This window comes from Rhinolophus sinicus, chromosome 16 (assembly GCF_057876585.1).
Source record: "Rhinolophus sinicus isolate RSI-liver-muscle chromosome 16, RSI-T2T, whole genome shotgun sequence".
Classification (NCBI taxonomy): domain Eukaryota; kingdom Metazoa; phylum Chordata; class Mammalia; order Chiroptera; family Rhinolophidae; genus Rhinolophus; species Rhinolophus sinicus.
The window spans coordinates 2,953,847-2,971,921 of NC_142516.1; the positions used below are offsets into that span (position 1 = coordinate 2,953,847).

The 18,075-nt window shown below is 57.9% G+C and overlaps 1 protein-coding gene and 1 long non-coding RNA gene across 2 annotated transcripts; one reads left to right on the top strand and one right to left on the bottom strand.

The window, feature by feature from the left end:
- Window positions 1–94: 94 nt before the first annotated feature.
- DBH (dopamine beta-hydroxylase) lies at window positions 95–17,825 on the bottom strand. The gene is made up of 12 exons (XM_019728961.3): window positions 17,114–17,825; window positions 14,508–14,654; window positions 13,033–13,290; window positions 11,952–12,128; window positions 11,159–11,261; window positions 7,462–7,628; window positions 4,291–4,434; window positions 3,874–3,912; window positions 3,260–3,319; window positions 2,790–2,917; window positions 2,160–2,319; window positions 95–1,208 (listed from the first exon to the last, which is right to left on the bottom strand). Exons 1-12 carry the CDS (start codon window positions 17,462–17,464, stop codon window positions 1,077–1,079), a joined length of 1,866 nt encoding a protein of 621 aa, XP_019584520.3. The 5' UTR covers window positions 17,465–17,825; the 3' UTR covers window positions 95–1,076.
- LOC141571205 (uncharacterized) lies at window positions 2,164–5,167 on the top strand. Its single transcript, XR_012495995.2, has 2 exons — window positions 2,164–3,163; window positions 3,300–5,167. It is a non-coding gene; the product is annotated as an uncharacterized LOC141571205 (long non-coding RNA).
- Window positions 17,826–18,075: the final 250 nt, after the last annotated feature.

Genomic DNA, 18,075 nt, shown 5'->3' on the forward strand with positions numbered 1-18,075 from the left:
CTGGCTGAACACAGCCTCCTCTGTTACTCCCTGCAGAAACCACCAGAGAGCCGAACTTGGCCTTAAATGGGAGGCAGCTCAGAGGGGAGGAAGGTGGAGACTGACCAGGAAGTTTGAGGCACGTTCCCACTCCAGCTCAGGGAGGATGCTCAGACAAGGCTTTCTCTCGTGGGAGCAAGGCCACCCTGTTAGCTTTCACTGGGGGCTGCCCTGTGTGGGGGCTTTACCGTCTCGCTAGCCGGCATCACACTGGCCCCATTTTACAGAGGAGAAAACTGAGGGGCAGGGGGTGAAATGGTCTGCCTAAGTCACACGTGCACTACAAGGCGGCATGGGTTTCTAATGCGGGTCCGATGCCTGGGGCTGTTAACTGCTTGTTCCATGGAGGACAGAGGAACCTGGGCTACTAACTCCACTTCCCCTGAGCTGGCACCCTAATGCTCTCCTGGATCTTTGCTCTCTCATCTTTGGTGGTGGCGAGAGTTGTTGGGAGGGTTTCCCTTTAGGTGGGTGAAAATATCTATTTACCTTGCAACAGAGCAATTTCCCAGGCAAGTCTCTAACCAGCTAAATGGCTTGTCCTGCCTCCATGGGCAGGGAAGCCACCCACAGTGACGAACGAGCCACTCTGCAGGGAAATGTTTAGTGTGTGACCCAGCACACAGCAGCACAATTCTCCATCAATTGGGGCTGGGGAGGCGGGGTGAGTCTGCCCACAGCCAGGCGTGGCTTGTCCCTGGAGGACTGGCCCCTCCTAGCGAGACAAGCAGGGCTTTTGGGACACTGGACTCTAGACCACCGAGCTGGGTTATCCTTTCACTTCGTCCAAAGGCTGTGGAGGGGGTCTTGGTCCACGCAGTCCTGGTGGGTAAACTGGGAGCTCTCTCGGGATCTTCTTGGCCATGCAAGGGGAGAATGCTGGAATGGGCCATGATCTCAGGAAAGGGCATCGGCCAGCCCTTTTGTCCTGGGCACACAGACCTGTATCATGGGGGTCTTCAGAGAGTTTGGGTGCACAGAGCTGGCATGAGCCCACAGGAACGGCATGGAAGGGGGAGCAAGGAGACGGTCCCCATTCAACCTTTGCCCCCACCAATGCTGACCATGGTGGGCCCACCGGAGCTCTGACCCCAGCTGGCTGGGCACCGAGGGACGGGCTCTTCCAGCTTGGAGACGATCTCCGGCAGGGGCTGCAGACTCCATTCACCCTGCAAGGAAGGACCAGGAGGTAAACTGAGGCTGGAGGGGCAAAACGGGGTGCTCCCTCCCCAGCCACTTTTCCCGATGGCCTCTTGGGTTCTTGCCCTCAAACTCACCTTGTCCCAAATCAAACTCACCCGCCCCTGCTCCCCGGTGGCTACTTGGGTGTCCTTACCTGGAGGTCACCCTGGCCCGTCCACCTCCCTGCCCACCCTCACTTCAGTCTTCACCCAAACAAAGCAGTCAAAGTCTCGGTACAGGATAAGGTTTTAGTCATGTCTTCCCACAGGCTGAGTCAAACGCCATGTTTGCAACCACGTCAGGTGCCCACCCCACGCTACTCTCAGAGGAGCCAGGATCAGCCTTTCCCTTGGGGCTGGAAATGTTTGAGTTAGCAATTAATCCGGCTCCTGAACGCTCCCAGGAAATCTGCCTCCTGGATTTGCAGAGCCTTCACTGTCTGCCTCAGCCGCCCTGCCTCCCACAGGCAGCTCCTGGGGGATAAATGAGCTGCCTTTGAATCCCTGTGTGTCTCAGATAAGGAGGCAAACCAGCTCCCAGTTTCAGGCTGTTTGGTTTCTCACCTGCCCCTCCCTCGCGCTTTATTTTTAGGCTCCGGGGGAGGTTGCTGGCACCCTGCTCATACCACCAAGATCGAGGTGCCCAGGAGAGGGTATCTGCCTGCCCATGTGGGTGCTATGGGTTTCTCCCTCTGCGGGCAGTCTGTCTGTCTGGGCCTGTCACTAGCTGATTTCTCTGACCGTTTTGTGTGAGTGCTTCCTGCCAGCTCCTCGGAGGGGAGCCCTGTCACCTCACACTGGGCGTCTGCGGAAGCTGGGCTGATGTGGGCACAGAGGCGTGGGCAGCTGCAGGGGTTGCCACTGGGCACCCAGCAAGGGCTGAGGGTGTGGCTGAGGGTTGCCCACCAGCCCCACTGTGTGTGCCCCCAACACACCCACCTGGAAGCGGACGGCCGAGGACTTGTTGCAGTGCATGGAGATGGGGGCAAAGCCGTACAGGGCCTTGAGGACGTCGCGGTTGAAGGAGTTCCAGGGGACAGAGGCAAACTGCTCCGGCACGGAGGCCTGAGGGCAGGTGCAGACTTCCTCACTGTTGAACCTGGCAGGGGCAAGGAACAGCCCAGATGGAAGAGGAGCCCAGCAGGGCACAGGTGACACCTGCCTGCAGACGGGGTGGGGTCCCCAGAGGGGCCCTCAGCCCGCTGCCTCCACGGAGCTTCCTAACAGGTGTCTTGGCCCTGCCTCCACACCCGAGATGGCCAGTCGGCTTCATCTCTCGTGCTACCTGGGAATGGCCGCCCAGGGCTGGGTTGAGGGTGCTTCTCAGGCCAAGTCTAAACTTGGCAGGAGACGCGTGCGGGGGATCGACTAGTGATGCCTGCCACAGGCTCCTCTGGGGACGGTGGCGGTACGGTCGCCACACGCATGCTCATCCAGCTCTGAGAACCTGCCCTGCATCCCTCACTTCCACCCAGCTGCCTAACGGAGCCTGGGAGTTTCTTTATTGGGGCTTCCCTGCCATGCCGGGGGACAGAGAGCACAAGCAGTCACACTCCCCGGAGCCATCACCTGTTCACGAGGTGGAAATACTTCTGCAGGAAGCCCGTGTCCACGGCGCTCTTGCAGAGCTCCAGCTGTGTCTGGGGATAGTAGTGCACGTAGTTGACACACATCTCCTCTAGGATACCAAAGCCACCCTGGGAGATGGAGAAGAGGACGCTCAGCACCGGCCCTGCACACGCAGACACGATCGTCAGCTTTAGCACTTCCATTTGTTCAGTGCATTCATTCATTCATTCATTCATTCATTCATTCACTCATTCATTCATCAATCAAATGGTGCCACGCGGAGCTCTGCGCTCTCCAGCCACGCTGTGAGAACTGCTGGTCTAGTGAGTGAACGAGGGAGGCGCCCCCCTACCCTCCAGCAGCCTACACACAAGGTGAGGAATTAAGACTTGTCCTCATGAAAGTGTGGACAGTCCTGAGCCAGAAGCCCCGGGGCCCCGGCAGGCGACAGGGAAGCCGGGGTGACTTACCACGGTGGCCAGCTTCCTGTCTCCTGTGTTGTATGTGCAGGAAGTGATGAGCACGTCTCCCTGCAGAACCAAACCAGCAGACACCCGTCAGCACCTGCCCACCTGGGGAACAGGTGCTCTAGGCCTGTTCCATCAATCATTCCTGAGGAGCCCAGCTGTGACGACTACAAGTTGAGTCCCCAGGGAGGGACTACTCATCAGCTTCTGAGGTCCCTTAATACACGGACTATGGTCATGCGGACTAGTTGGTCATGTCTTAGTCCTCAGTGAACTTAGGAAAGCCCCACCTGGCCTAGGGTTCCCCTTCTGCATGACTGGAAGCCCCACCGGTGACTCCCATGCCCTCATCTCTCCCCAAAGCTCTCGGGCTTTGTGGTCAGCTGACCAGGCGGGCGGATGCACCGATGCACGTCACTTGGAATGCAGTCTGGTCCCAACCCCTTTGAGGCCTGTCTGTGAAGTGCTGGTGAGTCTCACCGTGGGACAGCCCAGCCCTTGCCCTGAACGGACATGGTTGTAGAAGCCCTTTGCACGGTCCCTGCCCATCCCCACCGCCATCGCTTTCTGACTCTGCCCTCTGGGGACGGCGCCCCCAGCCCTGACCGGGGACTCACCGGGTGGACAGACACAACCTTCTTCAGCATGCGGATCTCCTGTGTGGGGAGAAGGGGGGGCTTCAGAGAGCTGCTGACCCAACTCCAGCCCCCTCCCCGGCCCTCTGGGGTGTAAGTTTGTCCCAGCCCCTTGGGCGAAGCTAGGACTGGCTGTTTGGCCTCTGCCAGGAAGGGATTCAAACAAGATGGTTTCTAAGACAGAGGTTACTGGTCTGCTTGGGTCCCCCAAATCCCGCAATCAGCCACCCACCAGAGTCCCTCCGTTAGATTAAACCCTCAAGGGGGACGGGCGGGTCACTGTGCACCTTGTCAGGTATCTAGACCTGGCCCAGGAGAAGGAAGCCCGGCACTGGGGTGCTGCTATGGCTGTTGGGAGAGAGGTTACACAGGCCCATGTGGGGTGGGGTGGGGCCCTACCTGGAAGTGAGGGCTGTAGTGGTCGTCCCTGTTCACAATCTCCCTCTCCCTGCCGTCCCGGGCCAGCACCGTGACCACCTTCCTCCCCGTCAGGTGTGTGTGGAGCTGAGAGGCGAAGATGTGGATTCCCGAGGGAGGCAGGGCCTGTGGGGTCAGGGGGAGGCAGGGCTGGACCATGTGGGGAACCCTGATGCCTGCGCTCCGCTGGTTGCTGGCACCGACCATGGGCCACGGGGCAGCAATGCCTGAGTCTGTTTCCCTAGAAACTGCATTCCTGGGCCTCGTCTTTCTCCCCATCAGTTAAATCCCCATTAGAAAACTTAGCGGAAACGAGCTGCCCCCTAAGAGCGACATCACCCAGCTCTTCCCTAGCAGCTACCAGGCCTGGAGCCCGAAGGCTCCTTCAGGTGTGGGTGGCTTCCTTTCAGGCCTGTCTTGTGCCCCCGGAGGCTGATAGTTTATTCTGTGTTCATTCAAAGACCGTAAGGTGAGGGACTGTGGGCAGGGCTGCCAAGGTGAGCACAGCCTGGCTCCTTGCTCTGCAGGCTCATGTCTGGTGGACACAGTGCTGGGTCGTCCCATCCGGCGTTGCAGGCCCCAGCTGCCCCTCACCAGGACCTCGCTTCCCCTGCACGATCGCCGGGTGGCCTTCCCCTGCCGTCAGTCACCTCGCATTCTAGCTGTAGCACTGGCCACCAGAGCTGGCAGCTGGCAGCACAGAAGAAGCAGGCCAGCCCTCCCATCCAGACGCCTCGCTTTGCTGTTAGGGCATGAGGGAATTTTCCAGACGATGGACGTTTTCCCCAACCTAGTGTTAACTCTGTTTAGATAGAACGTTTCCTAAAATGGATTACACGCCACAGCGCTTTCTTAACAACTCTGTTATCTCCCTGACCGTGCACCCCCGCGTTCTGCTCTGTTTCATCTACACTGCAGCAGCGCAGGCCGTCCCCTGTACTGCTGTGCTTCCTGCAGGTCACCTCGTCACCTAGATGCTTTCCGTCCTGCCCTCCACCAGCTACTGTCCCTGCCCTTGTCATTAGCGATAGCTTTTTGCCCCCTTGCAATGATTTGCTGCCTGGGAAACCTTACGGCCACATTTGTGCCAACTGGGCCCCTGTACTAACACACTGGGCCCTGGGTTCCAGAGGCCAACAGCTGGCCCAGAGATTCGCTGATGGGTGGAGAGGATGTGCTGTCCGGGGGCTGTGGTCTGAAACGCTACACTTTTCCTTGGCTTGTCTAGCGGGACAAAAATCTAGAGCACGCCAGACTGAACACAGAATGTATGCCCCTCAGTGATCTGCTAACAGAGAGGAGTCCCTTCAATGACTAGTCCACACAAATGCAACATCTGAAAAAACGTGCTGTGGAAGGGGAAGAAGAGAAAACAGTCCTTTTCATCTTCCTCCCGTCAAGTATTTGGAGACTCTGGTAAGAGAAGGCAGGTTTGCATTCTCAGGCCGGCAAGAGGCACGCTGACCCGGGTCCCTGCAATGGGCACTAACTTGGCCTGGGGTCACTCTCTCCCGGTGGCGAGCTCCCAGGAGGTCACTCCCCAGCTCCAGGCTCAGGCCTGGGGGTTTTTCACACAGCAAAATATGTCACTGATGGGAACTCTGGGGCCACGGGAGAACATATCAGATGCTGGGTGTGGTTACGATCTCTCACCTCTTGTCTCAGAACAAAGGAGCTGATGTACTGCAGGACCAAATGTGTCCTGCATAGTCTGACAGCTGTCACCCTTCAGCTTGAGGACACTCTGCTTGCCTAGTGGTCAGAGGACCTGGAAGTTCAGGGAGCCCACGAGAAGGCAGACCCACTGTAAGCCACACCACGAAACTGTCCGCTGCGGTGGCACCGCTTGGAAGGCGGACAGTCTTACTGCTGGCACTGAGACCTGGCAAGCCTCAGTCTCCTTGTCTGTGGAACGGGGTGGTGACACTTACCTTGCAGGCCTTTCTGAGAAGCCAACATTCACACCAGATGCTGAAATATCAGCCACATAATATAGAAAGAACTTGAACCAATAGCAAGGCAAACAACCCGCAAGAAACACTGGACCGAGGTTAGAAACAGATTGTCACAGAAAAGAACAAATGGCCAACAGATGAAGACATCTTCCAACTCTACAGACAGTCGGAGAGATTCACGCTGAATGGCAGTGCAATGTTCCTCTCCCCAGTAACTGAGAAAATATTTAAAATACTGATAACATAGTGGGTGGGAAAGTCTGGGAACTGGGCACCCTCTCGTACTGCGTGGGAACGGGCTTCGGGGGGAGCATTTTGCCAAATTAATTCAAATTAAAGCTCCAGCCCCTATGCGGGTAACTTCACGTCTAGGAATTGAGCTGAAGAATGTTTTCCCACGTGCACAAGTCTTCCCTGCAAACTTCTTCCCCTCTGGAACAAGTCGACAGTGTCCTGGGCACCGCTGACTAGGGAACAGTTTAGCACAGGCCGGGGTTGGGTGAGGCAAGTGGACCCCGAGGGCACAGGGTTTGGGGGTCAATTCTACTCCCCCGAAAGCTGGGCCCCCCACTGTGTGCTCTGGGTCTCAACACCGACCTGCCATCCCATGGTCCCAAGAACCGGGGCTCCCTGGCATTTTACGCCCTGGGCACCTCACTGGTCTTGCTTGGTCCGCCCCAGTGAAGTCCACAGTGGAAACCAGGCTACGCGGTGCTAAGAAGCCATGAAAAGGCAAGTTACAGGACACAGTTCACCAGTTTGTTTCTGAACACGCCACGTGTGAGGGCATGCAGAAACATGTAGGAGAGAAGTCTGGAAGGACACGGAAGAGCCACTGAGTGGTTCTCTCGGGGAGAAGGTACTGGGCCAGGGGGCTTTATCGTGAGCTGCCCTGCCTGCATATTTGGCGGTGAGTGTATGTCTGTCTTACTCACGGCACGAGCGCGTGTTTGAAAATGCAGCCCCTGAAAGTGCTGGCACGTGGTGTGGACAAGTGGGAGCCTGGCCATTGCGGGAGGGGTGCAGGTGCTCACTGGCCCGCGGAAGGCTCCTCTGTGCACAGAGAGGAGAGGGGCCCTGGTGAAGCTGCAGAGGGATTTAGGGGTGGAGGAATCCAAGCCACTCAGCCGCCCTTCCTTAGCCACCCCCTGTAGGGCCTTAGCAGGGGAACCACGGCGGTCCAGGCAGCCCCACTCACCATCTGGGTGCACTTGTCCGTGCAGTAGCCTGTGAGGACGAAGGCCACCTCCTGCGGGGGGACGGCCATCACGGGCGTGTACACCAGGCCCAGCTCCATGATCCCCGCATTGAAACGCCGCAGAGTGGCCGTGTAGTACAGACGGATGCCCGAGGAGTCGCGCCGGCCTGGGAGATGGTAAGCGGGTGAGCAAAAGCCCTCCCTCTCCCCCACCCCGGCAGACTGACCCCCAGCCGCCCTCAGCCAGGAGGCCACACCGGTCACCCACCCTGCTCCCACCTGCGGTGTGTACCAAGAGCCCACTGCCTTGTCCCCACACCTGTTGGTGCCAGGCAGACACACTGCCGGGGCTGCCACAGACGCACTGAACGCACACCATGCAATCCCCATGTGGCAAGAAAGAGCCGTGGTTTCTGTGGAAACTAAGTTGAGGGCTTTGGGGAGACTTGATAAAGGCAACTAACTAAAATCGTGCTGAGTCACGTGGGGTGAGACGTCTGCCGTAGATTTGCGAAGCTCGCACACACCTCAGAGGCTTGGCGAGGGCTTTGACGGTCTTCCCCCATGTTCAAAGGACTCTGCACTGGGATGGGCCTGCAGCATGACCCGTCGGTGAGGTTTGGGCGAAGAGGAGGCCGTGGAACTGTGTCCATTGGCCCACTCGTCAAAGATGGGCAAGCGAGAGTGTACCCGTCCACTGAAGTCAACCAGGAATGCTTAAGGTGCCTCCTTTCTGAGATTTCCCACTTCACTCCTGTGACTACTGTCCTGCGGGACCCAGGCAGCCCCAGCATGTGCGCTGACTGAGTAGACATCTCAGGAAAAACCTGAGCAGGAGCTGGACCCCAGGAGAAGCACAGCATTAAGGGTTCAGCCTCCTGGCTCACCCACAGTCTGGGCCCCACTTGGCCAACAGTGTGCTGTGTGCTCTCAGGCAAGTTGCTCTCCATCTCTGGGCCTCAGCTCAAAGCCAAGGAGAATTCAGTGCTTCTGCCCATCACTGCCCAGCCACACCTGCCCGCTCTTCTTGCAGTTGCTAATTGGAGAGTCCACGAAGCTCCCCGCTAGCCTCCGAGCGGTCATACGAAGCTGAGGGTCAGAAGCCCAGGGATGCTGGCACCCACGGGCACAGCCACACAAACCATGTGGCCTTCAGTCGCCTTTCCCCTGCCCTACCCCTGCCTGGAGTGGGTCAGTGATGAGGCCCTGAGTACTTCGGGTGGTTAAGGGGCTGATCACTTGGGGGAGACACAGACGTGGCCCAACTCCTTGGAGTGTACAGTGGAGCTGGGAGGTGGGTATGAGAGCCCGGGTAACCAAAGAGTCATCGTCCCCAATTTACAGATGAGGAAACTGAGGCTCAGACCCTGCGCAAGATCGCAGGTCTGGGAAAAGACTGAACTGGGATCGGAGCCCAGGGTGTTGTTGGGGAGCCCAGTGGCTCCCTGCCCATTTGCTCTGAGGTGGAGCCAAGAACACCCCCTCTTGCCTCTGCCTCCCTCCCTCCCTACTCCACCCTCCCCTGCAATGGCCAAGCTGACAGCCTCTATATCCCTGGGCTGACAGCATCAGTGGATAACAATAAAAAGGGAGATGCAATTGGTCCAAATTCAGATGGAGATTAAATAATGAAATAATTGTGGAATTTTGATATTTATAGAAAAGCAGCCTATCTCCAGATTTGTGAAGTGACAGGAGTGTCCTTATATTTAGCAAAGAGTCCATAAATACAACCAGATAAGCAGGAAAAGACAGACTTCCCTGACGCATACGGAGTTTTGAAAAATCTATTTGCTTTCCGGTTTTAAATGAGCAGTAAATCCTGTATGAGGCTCAGGCCCAAGTTGACTTATGCCTTTCTCTGTCCGTGCTAGATAATTCCAGCGGCAACACGAAGTGTCAGTTATGCCGCCAGGAAGAAAGCCCTGGCAGCCACGGGTTGTGCACAGCCTGGTACCCACCTCCAGGTGGGACTGTTACGTGCATGAGCTTTTCCAGCCTCAATAGAGCTGTGGGAGGTGAGCAAACATGGCCAGGGGACGGTCACCCACCCAGGGTCATGCAGCTAGGGAGGGACTGGCTGGGACCCAGCCTGCAGCTGATAATCTTATCTCACAGGCTATGTCTGCTCCTCAGTTACACAAGTGAAAGTAAGCGTCTTTTTTTTTTTTTTTTTTTTTTAAAGAGAGAGTGAGAGGGAAGAAGCCTACATACGGTGGGAGATGCTGGTGAAACAGGAAAATAGTTTCAGTTTCTGATACAGCATCAACGGGCATCTCCATCCTACAGACTGACTCTGGTTGTACACCTTCAGGCATAGGGTGACCCAGCAGCCCCCACTGCCTGGCCCAGCTCGCTTGCCCGTCCCCTACACTGCAGGCAGGACACGCAGTCCGGAACCAACAGTTGACTCAGGCCTTTCAGTTCTGTCTGGTGATTGGCAGGCCAAGTCACTTTGCTGGACCTGAGGTCTGGCATGGTAAACTGGGGACCGAGATCGCTACCCTGCTTCACATGGGGCCTGAGGATTGTGCCCATTGAGTGGTGAGTTGGGTACAAACTCAAACAGGAAACCTGAGAACCTGCACCTGGGCAGACATCACCAATCAATCCCAGCACTGCCCCGCTGGGTCCAGGGTGACGTCAGACTTTCCAACTGCTCGTGTCACTGCTGAGGGTCAGGGAAAGGAGCCGACCCTGACACAAAAACACGTGGGGAGAGAATCCCATCTGCACACTCACACTCGAGGCACACGTTTGCTCTGTTGTGATGTGTTTTGAGAAGCCGGAGGAAAGCTCATCCCCAGTTGAGCCAGGGGACAACTTGCCCTGAGGACAGTCCTGGGAGCTGTGCCTCCATCGGTCAGGCCATTGGAAGGTGGGTGCTAGGCAGGGACCATGCTAGCTCTGAAATGGCCTGCATCCTGCCATGCTACCAGCTGCCCTGTCCTGGCCCAGTCTGTTCTGAGAGGGCAGAGCCACCATGCCTGGGTGCTGGCATGTCACCCAGCCTGGGATGAGGGGTGGCCCCTGGTCTGAGCAGACTCAGAAGTTAGACTTCCGAGGAAAGTGGCACATGGAACACTAGCTTCCTGCCCTGGCTGGTGCCACGAAGTGAGGATAGAGTGTGGGGAGGAGGAGGTGGGCCGCGTTTCCTCAGACTGCGCCAACATCTAAGTGATTCCTTGAAGCTTTGGAGTCAGACCAGCCTTGCCTGAGTCATTGCAAGGCTGCATGACGGAGACTGTGGAGACAGTCCAGAGCCAGACCTCTGGCTCCCAGAATCCCTACTCATTACATGGCCCTGGTGGGGTCCCTTCACTCTGGGCCTTAATTTCCTCATCTGCAAAATGGGCAGAAACCTCTACCTGCATTTCCCAGGGGCTGATACCTGGGACAGTGCCACGTCCATGGAGCTGGTGTTTGAGGAAGGAGGTGTGTGGGGGTGCTGAGCCAGCCTGATAAGGCCCTGCCCAGGGGCCCACTGCAGTCATGTGAGATGGATGGATGGTGAACGAGAGACACGAGAGGGGTGCGTGCCGCAGTGGGTCATATAACAAGGAAGCTAGATGCTGGGGAGGAGTCCGGGGCTGAACAGACACCCCGATTATCCTCCCGACTCGACGTGGCTGAGTTGAAGCGTTTCCGAGGGGAGGACAGAGGAGGGGCCTGGAAAACAGCTCTCAGAGCTCCCTACCTTGTATCTTCAGTGGGTTGTGGTAATGAACCTCCAGGCGGAGAAATCTGGAGGACCCAGGACCCCCAAAAGCAAGGCCAGCTTCCTCTGGGTAGTAGAAGGCCTGCAGAGAGCAGGAGGGAGGGATGCCAGGCATCAGGTACCACAGCCCGGCAGACAGGCCGGGGTGTCACAATGGGGTCCCTGGACAGGAGTTGGGGCAAACCCATGCAACTCTTGGGGCCTGAGCTGCAGGGGGGTTTAGGGGGACAGAATGATGCTGTTCTGCTGACAGGCAACTCATCACCAGTCCACGTGGCTGTTTTTATTGGACTTGGGGTCAGGGAGTCGGGGCTCTGGTGCCCCTGGGCCAGCCGACCGCCCGAGACCCTGGACAGCCTGCCCACCCTCCTCTGGACATGGGGAAGCTGAGTAAAGCCCCACGACGTCACTCAGGGAGGCCCCGCCACCAGCCGGCCCAGGAGCACTCTGTGCACAAACCCCTCCTAGTCCAGTGGGGACACAAAATCAGTACCGTGAAGAACACAGCTCGTGGGGCTTTCGCATTTTTATAGAAAAGTAACAAAGCCTGGAAAAAGCCTTCGTGGCTCGAGTGGTGAAATGCAGGCAACGTACAGACAGCTGGGGGGTGTTCGGACGTGGGCCCTCTCTGGTGGTCTCATGAGTACCCCCAGTGCCCCTTTGTGGGACCTTTCAAATAGAGAAGTGGGGGACACAGAGGTGTGGAGGAACGGGGGACCCCAAAAACACTGAAGGAGGCCCGGGAGGTGACACGGGAGCACAGGGCACGCACCTTGGCGCCCAGGGCCCAGGCGGCCAGCACGTGGCGACAGTAGTTGAGGCGGTCAGGCTTCATCTTGGAGTCACAGGGCCCGCTGAAGCGGGGGACGCTCTCGAACTCGGCGGCACACTGGAAGACCTCCATGTGGTGCACGAGCGCCTCGTTGCCCTTGGTGACGATGGGCTCATACTGCAGGGTGGAGGGCACACTGAGCCTGGGCAGTGAACACCTGCCCACCCGGCTGCTCACCCCCACTGGGAGCCTCTGGCCCAGCAGCTCCCCTGCACGGGCCTCCGCTTGCCCATCTGTAAAATGGGGGGAGGGGTTAAGCAAGGCCATTTCCAGGAGTGCTTCTGGGGCTCAGGAGTCTGAGGGTAGAGCCACCAACCTGGAACCAGGCAGAATCTGCCAGAAGCCCATGAAGAGCTCCAGAGCCAAGGAAATGAGGACCAGGCAAGTCATTTCCTGATCAGGTGGGGAGAGGAAGGCAGCTGTCCTTGTGTGAACATGGCAGTGGCTGGACAAGGACACAAGAGCTGCCCCGAGGCTGAGCCTGCGCCCAGGGACCAGATGCAGCGTCAGTCAGGCCGGCCATTTCCTGCTGTGTGACTCAGCTGCACATCCCTCAGAACAGGGATGATAACACCTAGTGCTGCCTGAGCACCACTGTGGTGATGGAGTGGGGGACCTCCCCTCCCCAGGTCAGGCAAGTGGTGGACATTCAGCAGCTGTTATCATTACTATCCCATCTCCAGGTCGGTGTTTAGAGCAATTGAGTTCTGAGTGGAGCTGCTGTTCAATGAAAGCCATTCCAGGCCCAGGGAAGACTCAGAAATGAAGACATCAGTTGTGTTTGGTCCAGGCTGGGAAGCCGGGGTACAGAAGCCCTGGGAGATGGGGTGTGAGCAGAGCAACAGGGACCAGAGGGGACTTGTGGCTGCAGGAAGTTCAGGGGCGCCTAGGGTTCAGGTCATAGCGGGGCACCTCGCTCAACCAGGACCATGGACAGCTCTCCAGGACCCAGACGTGTCACGGAGGCCCCAGGTGGAAGGCAGAGCTGGTACAGGACCTGGGCCCCGGACCCACTACATACCATGACGATGTGGTGCCTGGCGAAGCCATCTGGAAGTTCGCTGATGTAGCACCAGTAGGTGGTCTCCTGGCCGGGGACCAGGACGTCAGGGGCGCGGATCTCCATGGTGAGCATGTCCGAGGGCAGGGTGGGGGTGGAGATGTTGGGCTTCAACAGCTGCACCCTTTGCAGCCCTGTCTGCAGGACCGAAGTGTTGATGGCCTCCAGCGATGGGAATGGCTGCTCCAAGATTCCATACACCAGGTGGACGGTGCCATCCTGCAGCCAACACAGGGCCCGGTGCTCGCCCGCTCGCACCACCAAGTTGGGTTCCGTAACCCAGGGGATGCCAGGTCCCTGCCCACTCTTGTCTGCTGGTGACATGCCTGACACTGAACATGCAGAGCTGCAGTGACCAATACAACCACCGCCAGCCCCATTGGTATTGGACAGTGTGGGCATAGAAAGTTCTAGACACTCAGGGAGGAAGGGGGCTGGATTGGCTTTCTCAAGGTGCTGCCATGCATGTAACCCTGTGTCCACATGTGGGTTTTCCGAGCGCTGGTGGATGTGTGTATGTGTTTGTGTTTGTGGTGGTGGCTAATTGCTCTCCGAATTCATGGCCTCGTAAACCTGGGAGCCCCAAGCCGCCCTCTGCACAGGGCATCAGAGCTCCAGGCAGGAGCCTCCCCCACACCCGGCCTGGAGGCTGAGCTGAGTGCACATGGGCACTGGCGGACCCCGGGCAAAGTTCTCAGAGACCGTCCTTGACTGCCCTTGCCTCATCCTCGGGGAAGGTGGGGCAGGAGGGCGAGGACTCAGACACCTCTTCTGATGCCAGCTCAGCTCCACCTTGCCAGGAGCCTCTGGGCACATCCTTCCCCTGTCTGGCCTCAGTTTCCTCCGTTGGCACCTCGCTGCTGTACCACATGGTTATGTGACTGCCGTACCATAAGGTTAAAAGGACTTTGTCCCCAAGGGCAAGGTGGGTTGTTTCTCCCTAAGTGGGGGTCTTGGAGTAGTGTGAGAAGCCTGGGTTTTTGTGGCTCCACTGTGGCTGTGAACGCCTAGGCAGAGCTGGTCAGGCCTTAGAGATCATTTAGTTCCCCTCCACAATTTACAGACAGGGAAACGGAGGCCCAGAGGAGAATGGGACCTGCCCTGGGCCGCACAGCAAGTTGGCAGCAGGGCCAGGGTGGGAAACTAGGTCTCCTGGGCTCTTTTCAGAATTCTACCTGCAGATGATGACCAGGAGGAGACACACAGTAGGGAACAAGCTCACTCCGCTCCCAGGCTGTGAGGCTTTGGGGCAGAACCCTCGTCTAGAAACGTGTCAGCTATGTGTCAACTAAGAGCAGTTCCTGGGAGATCACAGGCTGAGAGCAGAGCTGGTCTCCACACTGCCTTGCCCTCCCCCAGCTGCATCCGGTCCCTCCTGGGCTTTCCCTCTGTGCACAACTGGCCCCTGGTAGCCCGGGGACGCGGCTACCACCCACCTCGATCAGGTAGTCCCGGGGGTCGCAGGTGCTAAAGGGCCTTTTGAAGAGCAGGCACAGGCCTTCCGGGGTCCGCTGTGCCCGCAGCAGCTGGTAATCCTGCTGCGAGTCCAGGTGGATCTGCCCACTCGCGTCGCTCCAGGCGTCCTGCAGAGACGAGCACAGGCCCAGAGCACCAGACACCCAGACGGAGGGCAGAGCACAAGTTGTCCGCCCTCCATGCAGCTCTGTAAGACAGGACACACTGGGCCTGTGGGTCCAGGGCCGGGGGCCAGAGGGTGGGCACTCACTCCCACTTTCCGTGTCTGCCTGGAGACAGCAGAACTGCTCTCACTTCCTCTGGGACCATGAAGTAGGGCTCTCAAACGCCAGCCAGGGCCCCCAGGGCTGGTTAGCCTTGAAGATTCCCAGACCTCTGGGTGGGACCCGGGAATCTGTATTGCTGAGAAAGTGCCATGATTGGGAACGGAGGGGTGGAGGGGCCTTAGACAAACACTGCTCCCCTTGGTCTGCGGAGGGAGGGATCATGGTGGCGCATGGAGCCTCGGAGAGGGGAGACTTAGAGACAAGATAGAGAAGAGACAGAGAGATGGGGCTGGTCTTGGGGAGCCCACAGAGAAACCAGGCACAGTGTTTAAGGTGGCGCTCACTGTCAGGGACCCACTGTGCACTCGTGCAGCCCTGAGAGTGAGTGCCACCTTAAACATGGCGCCCTAGGTGTCTTGCTTCCTTCACCCTGGTCCTAGCCTTGCTTGCAGAGGGTAAACTGAGGCCCAGGGAGGAAACAGACCTGCTGCATTCTCCCAGGATGTTGGCAGCTGGCAGGTCTGGCTGACCCCTGCCCTTGTTTACCCCCAGCTGCTTCCCTTGCACAAGAAGGGTTCAGGCCAGTGTCGGGAAAGAAGGCCTGGGACGGAGGCTGGCGTGGGGCGACGCTTCCCCAGCGGGCAGGCTTCTGTTCTGACTCAGGAACCCCACGGGTCCTTGGCCTTAAGACTTTTTTGTAACTCTGCTTCCAAGGCTAAAGCCTATCTTCTACATTTCCTTGAGAAAAAAAGAAACCTGCACAAGATTTTGCAAAATTTTCCCTAGAGAAACGCAGCACAGAAAAGCTCTTGCTGGGGCCACTGCTGGTTTGCAGGACTAATTTTAAACGGAGGCAGAAAGTCCGCTGTGATACTCGAGCTGGAATGCTACAATGTATTTGTTGAACATATTGTTAAAGGAAGAAAAACAAGTCTGACATTTGTTGGCATAGGAATTTGTTGAGCAAATGAATCTTGCAGTGTGCAGGAGGGTGAAGTCGCCTCGGCTCTCTTGGCAGCCGGGAAAAGCAGCCCCAGGAGGAGCGGTACTCTGACAGGGGCCCTGCTGCTCCGAACAGACGTCTCTGAATGGGGGCTGCCCAGGGCTGTCTTGGCCATGACCCCCTGAGCCACTGAGCGTCCTTGTGTGGGAGGCAGGGCAGCCTGGGGGCCAGATCTGCGCCCCAACCAGCCAGCTCCCGCCTGTCCTACCTGGGTGACCCCATGCAGATGCTGCAGCTCACCCAGCCTCCTGCCTCACCTGTGACATGGGCAAAGCACCTGCCTGCAGAGTTTGCAGGGGATTGGGTGGGGCACAGTTGGGTTCCGGAAATATCAGCCAGTGTCAGCTCTCGTGTCAACTCACAAAACCCCGAAGAAGTGGCGAGAGATCACTCCCCTCACTCTGCTGATGAGGGCATGGAAGCTGGGTGTTGGGAGCTGGCTGCCAAGTCAGCCTCACCTCTCCTGACTCCGTGTTCCAGTGGGTTCCCCACGTCCCAGGTGAAGAAGGTGCCATCTAACTTTAAAAAGTGTTTAATCTTTCTATGTCTTTTTATGGAGAGTTGGGGTTCATGCCCAGAGAGATCCTGATGCCAGGCCATCTGGGGAGGAAGGCGTGGGGCTGGGGTGGCTCAGGGCAGGTGTGGGGCCCCCATCCTGGGACCCCCCTTCAGCTTGTCGTGGCCCCAGAGTCCCTCTAGTTTGAAAGGAAAATCCCCCTTTCTCCATCCTTTATGGCAAGAACAGGATAAAATTGGAAGGCAAGGAGTCAAGAGGTCAGCCCTGTGGGTTTGTTCCACCCCTGGGGGCCGGGGGGTGTCTGCACCTGCTCAGTTCATCCGCGTGTGCAAGCACTTGTCCTGCCAGAGCTGCGTCCTGGCCTGGTGTGCACGCTGGCTGCTGTACTTAGTCACACGCAACCACTAGGCCTGCGTGGGAGGGTGTGGGTGCCCTGGACGTCGTTTGAGCGAGTGGAGACTGTGGGCTCTGCACTCGGGGGGGGGGCACATCCATGGAGTAGTGTGTGTGTATGTGGCGTGTGTGCCCTTCCTATGTTTATGCTCCTTGGGCGTCCCTGTTGCTTGTGGTGTGTAGTCAAGGACCAGGGAAGACATCTGTTTCCCATTTTGTCCTCGAATTGGCATCTCCAAGACACCCAGGCTTGGGACATAGGCTTGTCTAAGATCAGAGTAAACCTGAACAGAGTAGCGAGAGAAGAGTTTCCTCAGGATGGTGGGTGTGAGAGGAAGGGCAGCTGGGGGGCTGGGGGGGCAAGCTGAGGCCGGAGGAAAGACTTACCCCAAAGTAGGCGCTGTCCCCATTGGTCCAGAGCACGACCAGGTCAGCGTTCTCCAACTCACCACGGTCCGACATCCCAAACAGGACCCCGGCCTTGAACTCCCGCACCAGGAGCTGGAAGTGAACTATCTCCTGCACGTAGCTGACATTCCATGAGAGCTCCAGGGTCCCCTCAGGGTCCAGAGGGATGTGGTAGGGGAAGGGGCTCTCGGCGGGGACGGAACCCTGTAGTGCGGCCACCAGGATGACCAGGAAGACGGCCACGGCTGTGCCATACATGGAGGCAGCCTCGCGCACGCTGGGCCGGGGGATCTGCATGGCTGGGTGAGCGTGGCCGCCCCACCTGGCCATTTATATCCCTGGCCCTCCGAGAGGGTGGGCCCAGGCTGCACCGGTAATCACATTTGTCTGGTGGGGAATCGAATTGTCCCAGTGACCCTCCCACCAGCTCAAGCCTCAGGCCAAACGCTTTGCCTCCCTTGCTCTCCTAATTGGCACTAATGCCGTATGGACAGTATCAGTGGGAATTGAAGCAGACTGGCCGAGTTTGTCCCCTCTGAACGGTCTCTGAAGAGCTGTCCGGGAAGTGGCTCCTTCCTGCAACCAGAAGGCCTTTCAGACGCCCTCCGGCCAGGCACTGGGCTGACCACCATGCAGGCTCTCCTGACCTGTCCCCCTGCAGCTGACGAGATGAGCCTCATGCTGTCCCATCCGTGGATGGGCAGACTGAGACCTTGGTTATCTCCAAGGTGACGAGTGAGCAATGAAAGCGCACGGCTCTGGGCCCGGCCCAGGGAGCCATTTCTACAATGCTGGCGGGTGGGCCAATTTCAAACTAAAAATACAAGACAATCCCCTAAATAGGCCCTGTGTTTAGACACTCTCCACAGCCTGCTGTTCCCACTTTTGTCTCTTCTCTATTTCCCCACAGGCTCCAGCTGGTGCCACGGCTGCTCCAGAAG

Bases quoted from the DNA above. Each gene is read 5' to 3' on its own strand.
- DBH (XM_019728961.3), bottom strand. From the start codon at position 17,464: ATGGCCAGGTGGGGCGGCCACGCTCACCCAGCCATGCAGATCCCCCGG. The intron at 12,129-13,032 runs GTATGTAGTGGG...TCCACCCTGCAG, and splicing joins CCAGGCACCACATCGTCATG to TATGAGCCCATCGTCACCAA. The intron at 4,435-7,461 runs GTGAGTGGGGCT...CTGACCCCACAG, and splicing joins CGGACAAGTGCACCCAGATG to GCCCTGCCTCCCTCGGGAAT.